At 37.0% G+C, this 18177-nt stretch overlaps 1 protein-coding gene across 1 annotated transcript in view; it reads left to right on the top strand.

The window, feature by feature from the left end:
* Nucleotides 1–18177, top strand: part of LOC121317740 (doublecortin domain-containing protein 2-like) — a 63113-nt gene that overhangs the window by 13587 nt on the left and 31349 nt on the right. The window contains exons 7-8 of the mRNA XM_041253885.1: nt 92–293; nt 2666–2766. Coding sequence (XP_041109819.1) covers nt 92–293; nt 2666–2766 — 303 coding nt within the window. The remainder of the gene's footprint in view (nt 1–91; nt 294–2665; nt 2767–18177) is intronic.

Below are 18177 nucleotides of genomic sequence, written 5' to 3'. Positions count from 1 at the left end.
AAACTACAGCTAGTTCACATCTTGAGTTCTTTGTGGTAAAGTACTGTATTCATGCCTTCATGGATCCATTCTTTCTGAATTTCCTGTTTAGTCAGTGGGTCACAGTACTCCTTCTACCGGAGATGGGCAGATAGTTACTGGGCATCCAGGAGTTCCACCTGGAGTTAAAGGGAAACTGAAAGACCAGGCAGACTTAACAGTGAGGGAGGAAGACTCCTATTTCTATGCCAAGCCATTGAAAATGAAATATAAGAAGCATTCATCCAGGTCCCCACATGCATTCTCTGCAAGGGGTAAGCTATTATTATGTTAGAACCGTTGCAGTGGATAATGTAACTATATTTCTTAAATGTTTCTATAGAAAATGATAACATGTGAAAGTTATGTGCAGGTAGTTACTGTACATGCAAAGGTGGTTTAAATTAAAGTTATGTAGAAATATTAATGAACTGATTATGCCATGTCATTGTGCATGAAATAGACAAAAGGGAGATGAAATGGAGGTTGTGGTATTTGATCTTGTTATATTACAAACTAAGGGTTAGTCAACGGTATCTCTCAGATGGATTTTACAGTAACAGGGAATCCACCTGGAATGTATCAACCACCTTCTGTACCCATGATTATACAAGGATTAAAATGAGTATTGAAAACTAAAGTGATTCCGTTGTGCTTTAAAGTAATAAATCCAGCTGTAACTTAATCTGGCAAGTAGACAACCTTTTTCGCCTACATTTCAGTCATCATTGTTAGATAAACTTTTGTTTTAGCTTACTTTACATTTTTAATGATTTGGTGTGTGGTTGACTTACAAGCCCAAAATTAAACAATTTATTTTTGTGTGCAACAGTAACAGCTTTTATTCACTGTACTTTTTAAATTAGAGTTTTACCCAAGCTGACAGTGTCACCAAGTGGCAATATGTTTTTATTGTAGTGTTTTTTTCACAGCAAACTCCCCCCCCCCCCCCCCACAGAGTGAAAGGGTTTTGTAATTGTGGGAAGAAGGAATGGCTGTTTGAGGGAGCACTGATGCAGCTCTGGCCCTTTTCCCTGGTTTATATATTAATTGTCCCTTGTGTTGTTTGTTCTGAATTTCTGCAGGATTTGCAACAGGATTACAAGAGATTTTATTAAAGATATTTTATTAAGCAGTGCACAGGCAAAAATGGGTTTCTCATTAAGTTATAAAAATGCATTAAAATAGGGTTATTTTTTTCTGCAAAATACATATCAAGCATTTTGTTTAAATATTCAAACATGTGTTCCAGCATTAAAATCACACCAGTAGAAAATAAAGTAGATGGTTGTTATCAATAATCTGTTGTTGGAAATGCCATTATTGACATGATAGCATTGAAATGTCAAACATTAGAATTAAAATATCTTGATTCAGTTGTTCTAAAGCATGAGAGTGAATGGCTGTTATTGGGTGGAAAAACAACCCCTGAAAACTAATATAAAAGTATCTGCCGATGGCACAGTTGAGTCTTTTTAGTAATGTTACACTTTTTAGTAACCTTAACAGATTGCTTAGCGTCTGCTTTCTGTAATCTTACTCTCATGACAGAATGTTGTTATTGGGGAGCAGTCTGTAGGTATTCATAAGTCAGGGTAAAGCATCAATGTATTGACATTTGCTGTCTGGCTAATAGTCCCAACCAATTATTACTTCAGTGTGACATATTTTCTGACTCGCAAATTAGCTCAGCCCTTTTTCTCACTTAAGTTTATTATATTGATGATGAGACATGTTATTGGATTTGAGAAGCTGAAGGAGTCAGTTCTTTGATGAGATAACTGGAGTGGTTTTGAAGCGTGATTAATGCATACTGCATAGTGATGTAATTGGATGTAAATTCCTTTTTGAGTTAGCCAGTATATGGGAAAAAAACAACTTTTCCAATAGCCTCAATATATCTCTTGTGATTGAGATAACCTTGCAGCATTCTTATGTATGTGATGGGCTTGCAGCATTGTTATTTATAGCTTTTGTCGATTGTGTGGGCCACTATTTTTCTGTGGGAGCAACCCCCAATATCCCCATAACCAAATTCTAATGGTAACCCTGATTCTCATTGAAGTAATCTTTATTACTGCTTCTTTTTAGCACTAAAATCATGAGCTCAGCATCAGAGCAGTTCAGTCTCAAAGTCAGCAGTCTGTTATAAGTCAAAGAAATGGATTTTGGTTAATAGGAGTAGGAATAATTCCCTCAATAGCAATAACAATAGGCCACCTTGTCCCATTGCTTAACTGACCCTCAATGCTGATCATTAGCAGTCATTAGACGTGAGTCTTCAGCTTTGCGTAGGACTTCATTACTCACACATACCAGACTATAATGCCTGTTGGTCACCCTGATGTCAGTTCTGATTATTTCATTACTACTGTATTAAAATTATAATCACTTTCGTGTTGGTTGACTGAGATTTGCGAATCTCACACAAGTGATAGGACAAGAAAATTAAAAGTTACTGAATGATTATTTTCTTATTTAGCATGGATGTTCAATTAATTCATTTATATTATGTATTCAATTAATTTTATTGATTGTACCATCAGTGTGCATATCATTTGAATGCATCCTTTGAAATGTGTGATAACATATAGTCATTTCAGAGATCAACAACTACTAGTGATTCATGTCTTATTTTACTCAGCAGAGGGAGGTGTATTTAAAGCTAAGGCCAGAAGAAGGGAGGTTCATGGAGCCACCGAGGTGTATGATGATACTGATATGAAGGTGGACTTGCCCATTGACAAGGTAAGCATGAATAGACTGCAATTAAACTTCATTCAGTACACTGCTGCAGTACTAGAGGATCAAGGCTGGGGTATTTGTTTAACAATGTTATAGCAATAAAAGCCTGATTTATAGATCATTCCCCTCTGGTAGTTATCTGTGTTAGAAACAGACGAGGTCAACTACCAAGGTAATACCCAATATTCAGTGATTCATTGCAATGAGACAACGGTAAACTGCCTTCTTTTTCTGTTTAAACAGTTAAATATTTAAATTACTACATTGGCTCATTGAGGACATGGAAAAATAAAAATAAAAACATGCTGTGTCGAAATACTAAGATCATTTCAATCATGATCTTGACATAACGGTTTGAAATGTCGACACCCAGAGATAATTTATCGCGTGATCGCGACAATGATTTAAAATGTTAAGTTCCAGAGATTTATTTATTTTGTGAGCTCAACATAACATGTGTCTATTTATTTTTTTTTGACTGTCCTTAATTACAGATTAAATTACAGATATTTATCTTGTAATAATTTTTTTAAAGAACATAAGAACATAAGAAAGTTTACAAACGAGAGGAGGCCATTTGGCCCACCTTGCTCGTTTGGTTGTTAATAGCTTATTGATACCAGAATCTCATCAAGCAGCTTCTTGAAGGATCCCAGGGTGTCAGCTTCAACAACATTACATTTTATGATTTTCGGTTGTTGTTGTCTGGGGCCAGAATTTTGTCATGTTTTCTGTAGTTGCTTTGACCAATCAGGCTTTGTCACATGCATATCCACAAGGATTTCTGTGTACGTCATAGCTGTGGTGCACTGACATTTGTGTGACATCTTCCAGTTAAAAGTGATACCACACTTGGGATTCCATGAAAGTCTATTTATTTTATCACACAGGTTGCAGCTGAAGTTGTTCACGAGGAGAGAATTCCATCACTAGATGTGGAAAGGCAGACAGATCCAAATACACAAAAAAACCACTTGCCTGTCCAAACAGCATCGACATGGGGTTTGCGTGAGTAGAAACTGATTCCTAAGTTTAGGTACCCATGACCTCAAAAAAAGTTTTTCCAACCACAAGGTAAAACTCATTTCCAAAAAGTGTTTACACCCAGTTTTTAGTTTCAAAGACAGAATTAGAATAACTTGAAACTTAAAATATATATATATATATATATATATATATATATATATATATATATATATATATATATATATATATAATATATAGATATATATATATATTTGTATATAACATGTATCATTCCCTTAGATGTTTTTTAAGTAAATAAATTGTGTGTATACACCTGCACATGTATGTAGTTGACTATTTCAATAACATTATTCACAACCTCAGTTTTTTGTTGCAATGCAATTGAATTAAATGCATTCACCACCAGTGCCCACTGATTTTCTTATGTTTAGAAACTATTTGCTCAACTTAGATATCGTAAACTATTAGTTGTATTGACTTCCAACTTGGAACATATGATAGCCATCCTTGGGGGATTTGTTTGGTGACCTTGACATCCTTCAATTCCTCAAAGGTTTTTCTTGTTTGCTGTATTGCTCTAAAATTGATGAATATATTTCTGTCAAATTAAAAGAGTAATTCAGTTGGAATTTAACAACTGCTACAACAAAACACAAGTCAAGCTCAATTCCTGTTGACTTTGGGTACAATCTACACTACCGGTCAAAGGTTTTAGTACACCCCCATTTTTCCAGTTTTTATTGAAATTTAAGCAGTTCACGTCCAGTGAATAACCTGAAATGGTACAAAGGTAAGCGGTAAACTGCCAGAGGTTAAAAAAAAAAAAAGTTTAAGTTACCAAAAACTGAAAAATAATGTACATTTCAGAGTTATACAAAAAGGCCTTTTTCAGGGAACAAATAATGGGTTAACAACTTACAGCTGTTCTGCAGCAATGGAAGTAAATTAAGCCTTGAAAGTTGATGCTAACAATTCCTACAGGTGTCCCAACTTTTGTTGATTACTTACAAACCCTCTGTCTGTATAAAAGCAGTGTTGGAACAGACTGTGTTATTACACCCTCTTAAGCATTATTTGGACAGTATTGTACTGCAGGAAGTAGTATATTGCTATTGTAATGGCGAGAAAAAGGCAATTAACAAAGGAAGACAGACAGACCATTATTACCCTTAAAAGTGTAGGTTTTTCCTTTAGAGAAATTGCAAAGAAAGCCAAGGTGTCAGTGAGTACAGTTTCCTACACCATCAAAAGGCACTTGGAAACTGGAGGAAACTCTGACAAAGAGGTCTGGCCGACCCAAAGCCACAACAGAATCAGTTTGAGAGTCAACAGCTTGTGTGATAGGCGGCTCACAGGACAACAGCTTCAAGCACAGCTTAACACTGGTCGAAGTAAGCAAGTCTCAGTTTCAACTGTGAAGAGAAGACTTCGAGCTGCAGGTTTGACAGGTCAAGTGGCAGTAAGAAAGCCATTGCTAAGATGGCAAAATAAGAAAATGAGGCTTGCCTGGGCCATGAAGCACCGCCAGTGGACTACTGAAGACTGGAAGAAGGTCTTAGGGACCGATGAATCAAAATTTGAAATCTTTGGTTCATCACGCAGGGTTTTTGTACGCCGTCAAGTAGGCGAAAGGATGGTTCCTCGGTGTGTGACACCAGCTGTCAAACATGGAGGAGGAAGCGTGATGGCCTGGGGCTGTTTTGCTGGATCCAGAGTCGGCGACTTGCACAGAGTGAGTGGCACCCTGAACCAAAACGGCTACCACAGCATTTTGCAGCGTCTTGCAATACCCTCTAATATACGCCTAGTTGGTCAGGGGTTCATCCTACAGCAAGATAATGAGCCAAAACATACCTCCAGGCTATGTCAGAACTACCTTAGAAGAAAAGAACAAGACGGTAGGCTTCAAATCATCTGGAATGGCCAGCACAGTCTCCAGACTTAAACCCCCTTGATCTGGATTGGGATGAACTGTACAGAAGGGTGAAAGCAAAGCAACCTACAAGTGCAACACGTTTGTGGGAACTTTCCGAACAATATTTGATTTCCATTATAGAAAGAATGCCACGAGTGTGTTTGGCTGTTATATCTGCAAAAGGTGGCTACTTTGAGGAGTCAAAAGTTTAGATTAAATTTTGTTAAACAAAACGATTCCATGATTTCTTTTTTTATCTCCAATTGTTTATTTGTTCTCTTCTTTAATTTCAGAGTACATTGAGACATTAAACTGCGTAAATTTCAATAAAAACTGGAAAAATTGAGGTGTTCTAAAACTTTTGACCGGTAGTGTACATGGCTTTTTTCCCCCCTATTTAGACACTATTAATTGATGTAGGGACTTTTGACACTGCTGATATGCTAAATGGGTTTTAAACAGTTGGTTATCTTTCCTTTAAATTCCATAAGAATGTTTGCGTTGTGAATAGAATTTTAAGTTGGCATTTAGCTGAATTGTTTTTCTTTATTGTACTACAGTGGAAGTTTTACAGCATATTTAGCAGTTGCAAAGTTTGTGTTCTGCAAAACCAGTGGATTAATGAGGTCTGAACTTGTTACACATATGTTTTGTGATCTGTTTTTTTTTTCAATTTAGTGTTGGGAACCAAACCAAAAATGTGTTTGTTCTGAGATGCAGGATAACCATAACCTCCACGTTTAATCTGTTTATCGCAACCTTTTGTTTTAATTTACTCAGACAGCTGAGCATTTCTTATTAATGAATATTGTTGGCTATGTCAATACAACTAGGGATGTTTGATCAATGGTCTTCCTCTTTTTTACAGACATTTTGTGATAAAAATCAAATACCCATTGATTTTTCTATTCTTTGCCAGCACAAAGTCTTTGCATTCATGTTTTTCTGGAGAGTATTCCCCATCTAAGGTTTTGCAGTAATTTCCTCACATTCAGTGTCAACTTTAATCAACCTCAGACACCATGACAGACTTACCTTTGACTGCAAGGAAGATTCACTGGGGATTTTAGGGTCACTGTATTACACTGTCTAGATTGTTGTTCATTATCTACACGTTCATCAGAACCGTCAAATATTCAACAATTCTGTGCTACATTGAACACCATAGAACACACTGATTAGCACTGCTTTTTAAACAAACTGTTAAAGACAAGTAAAATTCAGGCAAATTATGAAATATAACTAACATCCAATGTTCTAAATCTCACCTTCATTTCTTAAACGGTGTATGGATTGTCTTTCAGTTTCATAGTATTGCCTTTGTTTTATTGGTTTGTAAATACCGTATGTTTGGTCAGTCCCTGACAAAAGTAGCTCTCTCCTTGGATTTTACTCTGCATTATTGCTTAAATCACTTAATAACACACAAGAAATACTGTAGTTCTACTGATAGTGATTCTAGTGTTGACATTCAATAAAAAATAAATGCATCATATAAAATGTGTATTATTGGTCACTTGAACTGCATTTTGATGACCATTTTAATTAAGGTTTTTATTGTGTACCATCCGTAAGTAAGTGAAACTACCTAGAAATGCATAGTTCATATCCTTTATGAAGTTCTGGCTTGGTATGCTTTAACATATGATAGACACATAACATTTATTGTAACTTGCTGTAACATATTGGTTCATAAAATGAGTGCTATGGTCATTTTGATGTGTGATGTGTGTTTATTATCTAAGCCTAGTATAAAACGATTACTCTGGCAGGCTGGAAGTGTTTCGAGAGGGTATGGAAAATCCATCTGGGTTAGAAAAAATCTACTGGGACCAAAGTTTGCCTCACAGTCCCATAGCAGTCTTGCTGGAGAGTAAATTGGCGTGGTGCACTGTCTTTCAGTTGAAACCTGTCATCCAATGCTGTCAAGCATCACTGAAAGAATGCATCTTTTAGTAAAAAACACATTTTTGTGAAGACTTAAGGTGTATAGAAACGGTTCATGAAACAAAAGGGATATGCTTCATCCCTTTTTGTCAAAAAGGGATGAAGCATATTTTTACATGTATTTTCTGTTTTTAAATGTGAGCCCAGAATAATTGCAATTCAAAGCTCTATTCACAAAGCTTGAACTGAGTACTTTCAAAGTGTTTAAAATGTATCAACCTCTTTGAAGATCCAGGGATGTCATTATATGCTAATTGATTACCTTTATTTTGATACCAAGTACGTCCTTGTCCAACTGGATTAATCCTTCAAAGTGTACATGGTACATTTTTGGAGTGCAGTTGCAACCCTTTCCACCTTAGGAGGGTTGCAAAATGTGATTGAGCTGTATTTTTGACATACCACAATCACATCCCATGCTTACTAGCAGAATAGATTGTTGAGGGTTGCGGGAGAGCAGGAGAAGACATAGAAAAGGTATTGCTTCTAAAATAATTGATATAGGCTGTGGCCTGGTAGCGTCACAGCCCAGATGATATTTACAGGATGAGAAACTCAGACACAGAAAGCTACAAGTTAAATGCGCTAATGCACTCTCTATTTACGCAAATAACATGGACAAAACCACTAAACAAAATACATTAACAAAATAAACGGCACAAGGGCCAAAACAAAATGGTCTACAAAAACTCACCAACACAGCACGGTAACACTAACATGGTCATCCACCTCTGTCACCAACATTAATTCTACTTATTCTTCACTAACACCCATGAACACCTACCACGCACTTCTTGTGTTCACCTGCAGAACAGTGTGCTGAGAGTTCCAGTAGAGGTGGAATAGACATATAAAAGGCGCATCCCTTCTAAATTATCGATTTATCCTTAGAGATTAGGTTTTTTAGCCCTATGAATGAGTGTCTGTGTATATAAAATCCATCTGTATTTGATAACTTGATTCTTTACAATACCTTGCTTATTATCCGTTACAGTAACTTATGCTGTTTTTTTTTTTTTATCATGCAAGGTCAGTTTTTACTTTCACCCATGAAATGTAGAAATAGTAATTTCTGGAGTGAAATTCAAGTTTTCACTCCAGAATTTTTATTTGACATCATGTATGTTTAAGTCAAATATATTTTGGGGTTGTTTCAATTGATGTATAAATGGTGACCGATCTAAGTACCGCCATCATTTAACTCTCACTAGTTACATATTTTTAAAGACAGACTCACATACACTATTAGATGTTTACTGTTCATCATCTTGATCTAAACGGTGGCAGTATTTAGATCTTCCATGTGTTGATCAATTGAATAGAGCACTTTAAAAGCTTTGGTGACATATTTCGATTTCTATATAAGAGATTTCCTGTATATTTCAGGAAACAAAAGAGCAAGAGAAGTTCTCAAGGATGTTTGGATTACGATTTCAGAAGTCTCACTTTTTCAAGGGTAGGTTTATTGAAGCATGGCGATATCACAGATTTGTAGCAGTCATTGCATTCTGAAATATAATCCAGTCCAAGCTTGTTGGTCAAAAGTCTTTGCTGCCTTTAGAAACGTGTGAACTGGTTGATTAAACGGTGATTTGATCAAGGTTGTAGGAATTTCATTTTTTTTTAGAAACTTGGAAAGCTGAAATACACTATTAGTTTATTCTGGCATCTGTGCAGCACATCTCTTCTGGCAGTGCTTGGTATGTGTTTAATAATTCATCAACTGTATTAAACATTTGATGAACTTTAACATTACAGATTTCAAACCCCTGTATCAGATTGTGGAGTCCCTTGCCACATTAGGGCAATGAGGCTGAGCTTTTAAACTTTGTAACTCCTTCAACAATTTCTAGTTCGTCCTCCACAAAACCTGGGTGACAAGTAATGTACAGGGCATGATATTCTTCTGCAGAATATCGTCTGCCCCATTGTGTTTTTTTTTTTTTTTTTTTTTTAATGGGGGCAACTTGATTGATTGGTACTAGCTTTATCAGCCTCTAGGAAATTATTTGTCCAGATGGGATGGATATAAAACACTGATACGATCAATATTCTAGGTACGCTGCACCTTACTTTTATGGGACTTTAGTTTATGGGTAGTTGTATTGAGAAACAAAAGTGTAAGCAGAGGTTAAGATTAGGAACTGAAAAGCTAGTTGCCTGCACTAGTAGACTACACTTTATCTTTAAAACACATCTATTGTATAATGGACATTAATAATTATCAGGGCTACTTACTAATTATTCTTTAGATACACTGGAGTTTGTTTAATATACTGTCAATATTCTGACATCTTCAGGTATAAGACTAATGCAGTGGAGTTATTTCTTCCAAATTTTGTCATGAATTTTTAAAGGCCCTGCTTATAAGTTGTATTCATTTAATTAATTAAAAGATACATTTTTAATTCACCAAACAGTATTTACGAAGCAAACCAAAGGATGCTTAGCGATTGTCGGTACCCTGTTTGTGGAATTCTCGAAATTTAATCAATAGACACCTAACAGCAATATATTTAATGTGTGAATGCATTTCCTATTTCAGAATGCTGTTGCTGTCGTGCCTGATACCAGTATGGACAAACATAGCGATTTCATTAGAGTCTAGTTTTGCTAGCCCTAGCTGTATTTTTTTTTACCAGTGTAGCTGAAGAAAAACATTAGACACTTACAGATTGAAATCTGCCTCAACTGTTCCCTGTAGTATAAAGAAATGTCTCGGTGGCATAAAAATATTAAACTGCAGAACCTCTAATATGTATTGGTGATGAGAAGCCTCCAGCTGAATGTGACCAATCACATAAATTCTGAATAGTTTTTTTTGGCAGGTACTCTTACAAGAAGGACAGGAGAAGATATTTTCTGCTCTGCAACACTGGGCACTATGCTTGCTTCTTTATCTTGGTTACAGATATTCAAAAATGAGTCTTGCTACTCAATTGCTTCAAAATTAAACTGAATCTATTAAAGCCCAATGCCCCACTCAGCACCACCCTAGGTGCTTGTTCTATGAATGGGGGCATCAGTGGGTTAATATTGATTTAATCAATATTGTTGGGAAATTAAGATACAGGAATTGGAAATAGAGTATTGCTTACATACAGTAGACTATATGACTTAGATTTAACATACAACTGCAATTTTGTAAGGTTTCTTGGAAAACTCCACAGTTATCAATTATTTGATAACAAATACATACCTTACTGCCTGCAGTTGACATGTGGGAACCCTACTGGCTAAAGTGTGTTTACATGCAATGTTATATAATGTTTATGTATACTCATACCATATATTATAAGGGCTAAATTAATAGTAAAACAGAAGCCAATTCTAGTTATCAAATGTATTGAGTCAGAGATTGATGTGAGTAAAGGCATTTGGAAAGTTGGAAACGTTTGGAAGAATGTATTTTTAATATTTTAAAACCTTAGAAATACTGAAACAGATCTTTCCCATGGGTTCAGAAACAGGCGCAGGGTGATTTGTGTCTGGTGCTGTATTAAGATGTGTACTGAAACAGGTGCAGGGTGATTTGTGTCTGGTGCTGTGTTAAGATGTGTACTGAAACAGGTGCAGGGTGAGTGTGTCTGGTGCTGTATTAAGATATGTACTGAAATAGGTGCAGGGTGATTTGTGTCTGGTGCTGTGTTAAGATGTGTACTGAAACAGGCGCAGTGTGATTTTTGTTTGGTGCTGTATTAAGATGTGTACTGAAACAGGTGGAGGGTGATTTGTGTCTGGTGCTGTATTAAGATGTGTACTGAAACAGGTGCAGGGTGATTTGTGTCTGGTGCTGTGTTAAGATGTGTACTGAAACAGGTGCAGGGTGATTTGTGTTTGGTGCTGTGTTAAGATGTGTACTGAAACAGCTGCAGGGTGATTTGTGTTTGGTGCTGTATTAAGATGTGTACTGAAACAGGTGCAGGGTGATTTGTGTCTGGTGCTGTACTGAAATAGGTGCAGGGTGATTTGTGTCTGGTGCTGTGTTAAGATGTGTACTGAAACAGGTGCAGGGTGATTTGTGTTTGGTGCTGTGTCAAGATGGGTACTGAAACAGGTGCAGGGTGATTTGTGTCTGGTGCTGCATTAAGCCAGAGATCAGTTTTTTGCAGCACGCTTTAGGTAACTGATTAACAGGGTCCACATGAGACTAACTTATCCTCCAAAAAGTTTGCTACAGAATCGTTTCCTATTAAAGAGAAAAAAGGATCTGCACACTGAAGTAGACAAGGTGTAAGTTCACAAGGCTGAAGTCATAAATCAGTATAGAGAAAGAGAGAATCGCCTCCAAAATTTCATACTTTCCTAAATGAAATACAAACATGCAATGTGTACTTGTTATGTTACAAATGAATGAATAGTGTGTTTTTTCTGTTCAAGTACAAATTAATGTCAAATGCATGTATGGTAAATGATTGTCTCATATCTTTCAGGCAAAACTAAAAAGCAAGAAGGATTCTGAAGCAGAAAATCACATTACTCCAGAAGTGGGTCTCATTTCTCGGTGTGTCAGGCCATAAAAACAAATAATTCAAAAGTACACAGCCCTCCCTATTTTTTTTTTAACAGTACTATTACAGTAATCATTCTAAAAATGTCATCGCCATTTATGTCATAAAATTGATTGATGTTGCAAATGAATGGCTGAGATCAAATTCAGCGGAAGCAGCAGATATATTACTTTTTTTAATTATTAAAATCCAAGACACAACACTTGTCAACAAGTTCACAGCACTCGTCACATATAACTAGAAATTTCATTGAGTATAATTGTGGACAACCTTCTTCCTCCCTTGTATAAAAGCTTAAGCTTCAGTCATAAATATATTAATATTTCATAGCAATGTAATTTCGTGAACTTATACTTTGGTGATAATCACTCAGTTCAAGACTCAGATACACCTAATAGATTATGATTAATGCTGTACGAAATGCTGTATAATATATATATATATAATAGATATATATATATTATATAATAGTATATATATATATATATATATATATATATATATAAAAAACAAAAGACTATTGGTTTACTAATAATATGACACATTGTTTTTCTGGTTGAGTCTATTGCATCTGAGAGTTGTAAAACAAATTCTTTGTAAAGAGAAAGATCTTGTGATCATTTTGTGTGTTTTTATTATTTAATTTAAATTCAAGGAAATAAATGGACTGCTGTACTATAGATTGGAGTATAAGAACATGTATATGGATTAACTGTGCCCAATCTTAGTGCATTTAAATTTGAAGCCATTTCACGTTTCATGGCGATCAACCTGTTTTTTTTATAAATTGCATTCTGTTTTAAGCATTCCTTCATAAGATGCTGTCACAATTTTCTGCTTTCTTTTTTAATAGATTTTAAACAGAGCTCCTGAACCTTCAGCTGAAGGGCCAAAAGCAGAGGGACAGCTACAGTAGCCAATTCTGAGACCACCTGTAAACAATGAAAGTGTTTTAAATAAAAATATCCACATCTTGACAGTTTTATATTGGCAGCGTTTTTTTTTTTTTTTTTTTCCTGAAATGTATTGTATAATGATATATTCTTTTTAGTATTGCATACACTCTGGTTGACACTTTGGCTGGTAAGTATGCTAATTGCAGGGTTTAATTTATTTAGTAACAGAAATTTGGAGTGTTCGCTGTATAGTTCATTCTTTTTTTGTAATTTTCTGATAAATTATTTCAGGGTTTCTGCCTGTACAGCTGGCAAACTGTGAAATATAATTGCACTTGTGAGAAAATGAGTGTCCCATGAGATGAATTTGTTTGCTGATTAAACTGGGTAGATAAAGTATTAACACAATGGTATATGGACTGCAATACTTGCTAATAGACAGGGCTTTGTATCTAGCTTCATAACAAAAATACATACAACAGAAGTAGCTAAAAGAATACAGACAACAACTGAAATGAGTTGGACAAAATTGGAAATATGCAACACACACTTTAATGTAAATGGAAAGCCCCTATCATGAGAGATACAGCTTCTCTGTGGGAAAACCAAGACACTCCAGCATTCTGTAATGCAGCTCAGTGCTCCAACCACCAAACTACCATTCACTAGTAAGCAAGAGAAACCCTTATCCCAACCCTCGAAATATGTTTTAAAATATCTGGTCACATTTACAAAATGTAGTTTATAAAATAATCCAAAAAGGAAATGTTGTATCTATATCTAAAGTGAATGCAAACTATCCCCATGTCTTATAAACCTATTAACCTGCATTATGGATAAAATTCACCCAATGTACCCATTAAAGCATTGAATGACCTTAGCAAATGCAACCTGATGAGAGGGCAGAAAGGTTAGGCACTCACTTTGGTGCAATCATTCTGCTTGTGTGCGATCTTATTAAATCTAACCCATACTATTTAAAAATGTCTACTTAACTCAATGCTAAAAAGAAAGTAAAAACATAAAAACCACCTCATCGTCAGAGCTTCATAAAATGTCATGCTGTTACATTAATAAACCCAATGCAGGTTGTGACAATCCATGCGTAAACATGCCATTTGGAAAATGGAACAGAGGATGGGTGTGCTTGGCATTCTATTAAATTATGTAAATTAACAGCTACCTTATTTCTGCTCAGTAGCTTCAGAGATCAAATGTGAGAAATATTAACTCACCACATATGTTTGCCCGAGAAACTATTCATATTATACAATGTCAACGTACAAGACATTGAAACGGATCTTGCAGGAAATGTAATTCTATTTTTTTTTTTTTTTAAATGGATGTGTTCAACATATTGGCCTAAATTCTGAAAACTCCTGTGACAGGGCAGAAGATTGCCTTGTAAGCAGTGTGTAAATAAAGATTGGGTATGTTGAATGTAAATTTGGCATGGATGGGGTTAATTCCATTCCTGCCAGAACCCACTGGTGGAATGTGGCCATTCCCTAATTAGATAGTTACATGTTAATTTAAGAATGGCCACATGTATATAATGGGAGGAAAAATTCTTTGTTTGGTGGAGTTTGGAAGGAGTGGAATGCCTGGACAAGCAGAAACATTCCTTTGAACTGTAGTAATTGTTTTGCTTGAACCTTTTATTTATTTTAATTTATTTTCACTCCGAGCCTCTAGGGGGTGCTATCCTACTTCTCTGACACCATATGTAGCAGGATAGCATCAGGAAAGAGACTGCAGTGAAAGCTGCAGGAAGCTGCAGTGAAAGCGCTGTTGCTCACGTTATTAACTAAGACAAAATAAACAGGAACAAATAAACACAGCACAGGGGCCAAAATAAAAGCTTCAAACAAGTCAAAACATACAGTTCATAAGAATTATTCTGCTTTCCGGGTTGACCAGTGCCTTCACTGGCCACTGGCATTCCACTCCTACCAGGACCGGACCAGGGTGTTACTATTGGCCCAGGAGACTGATTTTCAACTCTGATAGAGTTCCTGAAAGGTTGGTTAAAAAAGCCTGTTAATTTTTGCAGAAGCCAGGGAGAAAGTCACAGTTCGCACTAATCCTGCTTTTTTTGCCAAAAAACATCTCGGCATTCCACGTGAACCAGATGGTAGAGCTTGAGGCTTTTCATCCACCTCCTTTCCAGTCTGATAGAGAGCGGCAGCTTCATACAGTCGGAGGCAATCTGAGCAATTGTTTATCTGTTATGGGGCTGTCCCATGGGAAAGCTCTGTCTAAACAAAGGCTATCAAGATGGGTCACAGATACGGTTTGGACTGCGTATAAACAAGCCAACTTGCCTCCTCTAGAGAAGCTCACCGCCATTCAACCAGGGACATGGCAACTCCCTGGGCTTTATTCTAGGGTGCAACTGTCAGAAACATTTGCTGTGCAGCAGTATGGGCTATGCCCCACACTTTTATGCGGCTCTATCGGCTGAATGTCGTAGATCCACAAAACCCTGGGTTTAGAACAAGAGTGTGAAGGGCTGCCTCAAGCCCTACCCTTACAGCATAAAACTGGAGGTGAGTTCCCTCTCAATGTTTTTAGTCTTGTTACTTGTATAGGGTTCCTCATGGTAATGCACAAGATGGCCTTTGCCATGCCTTGTAGCTTCAAATTGGTCTGCAAATTCCCTGTGACAGCTTTGGTATGTCTACCCATGAGAAAATGGTTTCATTTCAGCAGCAGTGCTGCCAGACCTAAATGAGTTGTTTAAAATATTAGAGAGCGTATATAATCAAATCATGTTTAATAATCTATTAAGGGTACATTAATCAAAATATTAGTAAAGACCCATATACTGTACTATGTCTCCATAAGCTAGTTGCTCAGTTGCCTTTTCTTGAATAGTGTGTTGTACCTGTAGCAAATTTATCTTCCTCTATAGACAAGGGAAAACGAGCAGACTGAAAACAGGTTTGCATTGTTACTCTGGCTATTTACTTGATGCATACAGAACACAGACTCAATATACTTGAATGTTCAGAAAAAATGATATATGAATGCTCAAGGATTTTGAAGCAGTCCATCGCTTTAATTGATCTTTTCCATCAGCTACCCATTGCTGCATATCATGTTACTAATTCTGAGCTACATCTTCTAGCTGACAACCAGCACTATGGATTTGTTGTGAAATCATGCAAACACAATTCACAAATCACTGGGAAAGAAAAGAAAGCAATCTGCTTTGCCTCTGGCAAGCTCTGCAGATGTCTCCAGAGAAATTTCAGCGGGATTGCTGCAGTATAGATCTTAGGTGAGATTGAAGTACATGGGATAGCAAATCCCTGCAGTCCATCCCAGAACTGTGTCTGCTTTAGTGTACTAATCAAGCACTGCAAGAAAAACTATTCTGGCAAAGAACACCAATAAAGGCTGTTTTGGTCCCATCTGCTGAAGTAGATGACATGAGTCTCAATTTGTAGTGTGTCACAAATGATATCCCAGGTCTAAGAAAACTCATGGCAGTTGTTGAGTTAGTATAAGAAGCCTTGCATGGATCCAAGAAATACATGTTGGAAGTAGATAAGGAAATATATTTATATGACAAGCATATGTCTGCTTCACCCACCATCTCAGGAACTAGACTTAATGGGTTCAGTTGCCAGAAATAGATTCCCTAACCCAACTGTACCTGTTGAATGACCGTGTCTCTGACAAGTGTACAAACACAAACAGGACAACCTTTGCTGATATGCCTACATAACAGTGAGGTGTTCTCCTGAACACTGTCACTTAAGACATCCGTGACCATCACTATGTTGTTGAGAATTTCAACATTTGTCAGTACATGGAAATTTGGAATTCTGACTATGAAAGCACTGGCAACAACTGAACGAATGTGTTGCCCAGATGATAATTCTTAGCAGCATTCAAACTTTCCAACCTGTATAGACTATAACACCTCCAAACTTCCCAGTCAATCAAGCAGCTGAATATGTGATCCTTAAGCCAGAACCTAACTAGCTTGTTTGTCGTAACACATCTGTGCAGACCTCTAACCAAACTTGCCCTCTCCTAGGCTGAGCCAACATTCCCGTCAGCTGCCGGAAGCTGTGTGAGGTGTGATCTCAGGACTGTGCCACCTGCCGGAGGCTGTGTGAGGTGTTCGTCTCAGGACTGCATACTGCTCTGCCTGCCAGAGGCTCTGTGAGATGTTCGTCTCAGAACTGCATACTGCAATGCCTGCCAGAGGCTGTGTGAGGTGTTCGTCTCAGGACTACATACTGCACTGCCTGCCAGAGACTGTGTGAGATGTTCGTCTCAGAACTGCATACTGCAATGCCTGCCAGAGGCTGTGTGAGGTGTTCATCTCAGGACTACATACTGCACTGCCTGCCAGAGGCTGTGTGAGGTGTGATCTCAGGACTGCGTCACCTGCCAGAGGCTGTGTGAGGTGTTCGTCTCAGGACTACATACTGCACTGCCTGCCAGAGGCTGTGTGAGGTGTTCATCTCAGGACTACATACTGCACTGCCTGCCAGAGGCTGTGTGAGGTGTGATCTCAGGACTGCGTCACCTGCCAGAGGCTGTGTGAGGTGTTCGTCTCAGGACTACATACTGCACTGCCTGCCAGAGGTGTGATCTCAGGACTGGCACAATTAGTTGTGCAAAGGATGCTAGAACTGAGGAACTATTTTGGTGAAAACGTTAATTCTGTAAATATTTTATCATTAGTAATTGTTGTTTATTGCCCTTTTATTGTTGTCTTGTTCCATTATTGATTGAGAATGTTATTTTGCTTAATTGTTGTTATGTGGTCAGAATGAGAGTGAGAGGGAGTAGTTTGGTACTGCTTGTGGCTGGCAGTTCTTGCATCATTAAACAACCCTTAAAAGAGCTTATGTGTCTGCTCTATCCCTTTGGGTAAGGAACCCATAACGATGCTTATAAGCACCAGCATATACCAATGTCGAACATTACAATATATATATATATATATATATATATATATATATATATATATATATATATATATATATCAACATGGTACAGTATAATAACCTTAAAATGTGTAATGTTTGTGAACTGCTCATATGATGATTTTAGCCACACTGAAAAGATTTACATATTACAGATTATGATCAATCCTTTAGTCTGTACTCTTTTTAAGAGATTTAAAAAAACTGAT

Source organism: Polyodon spathula, chromosome 6, assembly GCF_017654505.1.
Source record: "Polyodon spathula isolate WHYD16114869_AA chromosome 6, ASM1765450v1, whole genome shotgun sequence".
Taxonomy (NCBI): Eukaryota; Metazoa; Chordata; class Actinopteri; order Acipenseriformes; family Polyodontidae; genus Polyodon; species Polyodon spathula.
Note: the sequence above shows the minus strand (reverse complement) of the source record. Positions and strands in the feature narration are given on the sequence as shown.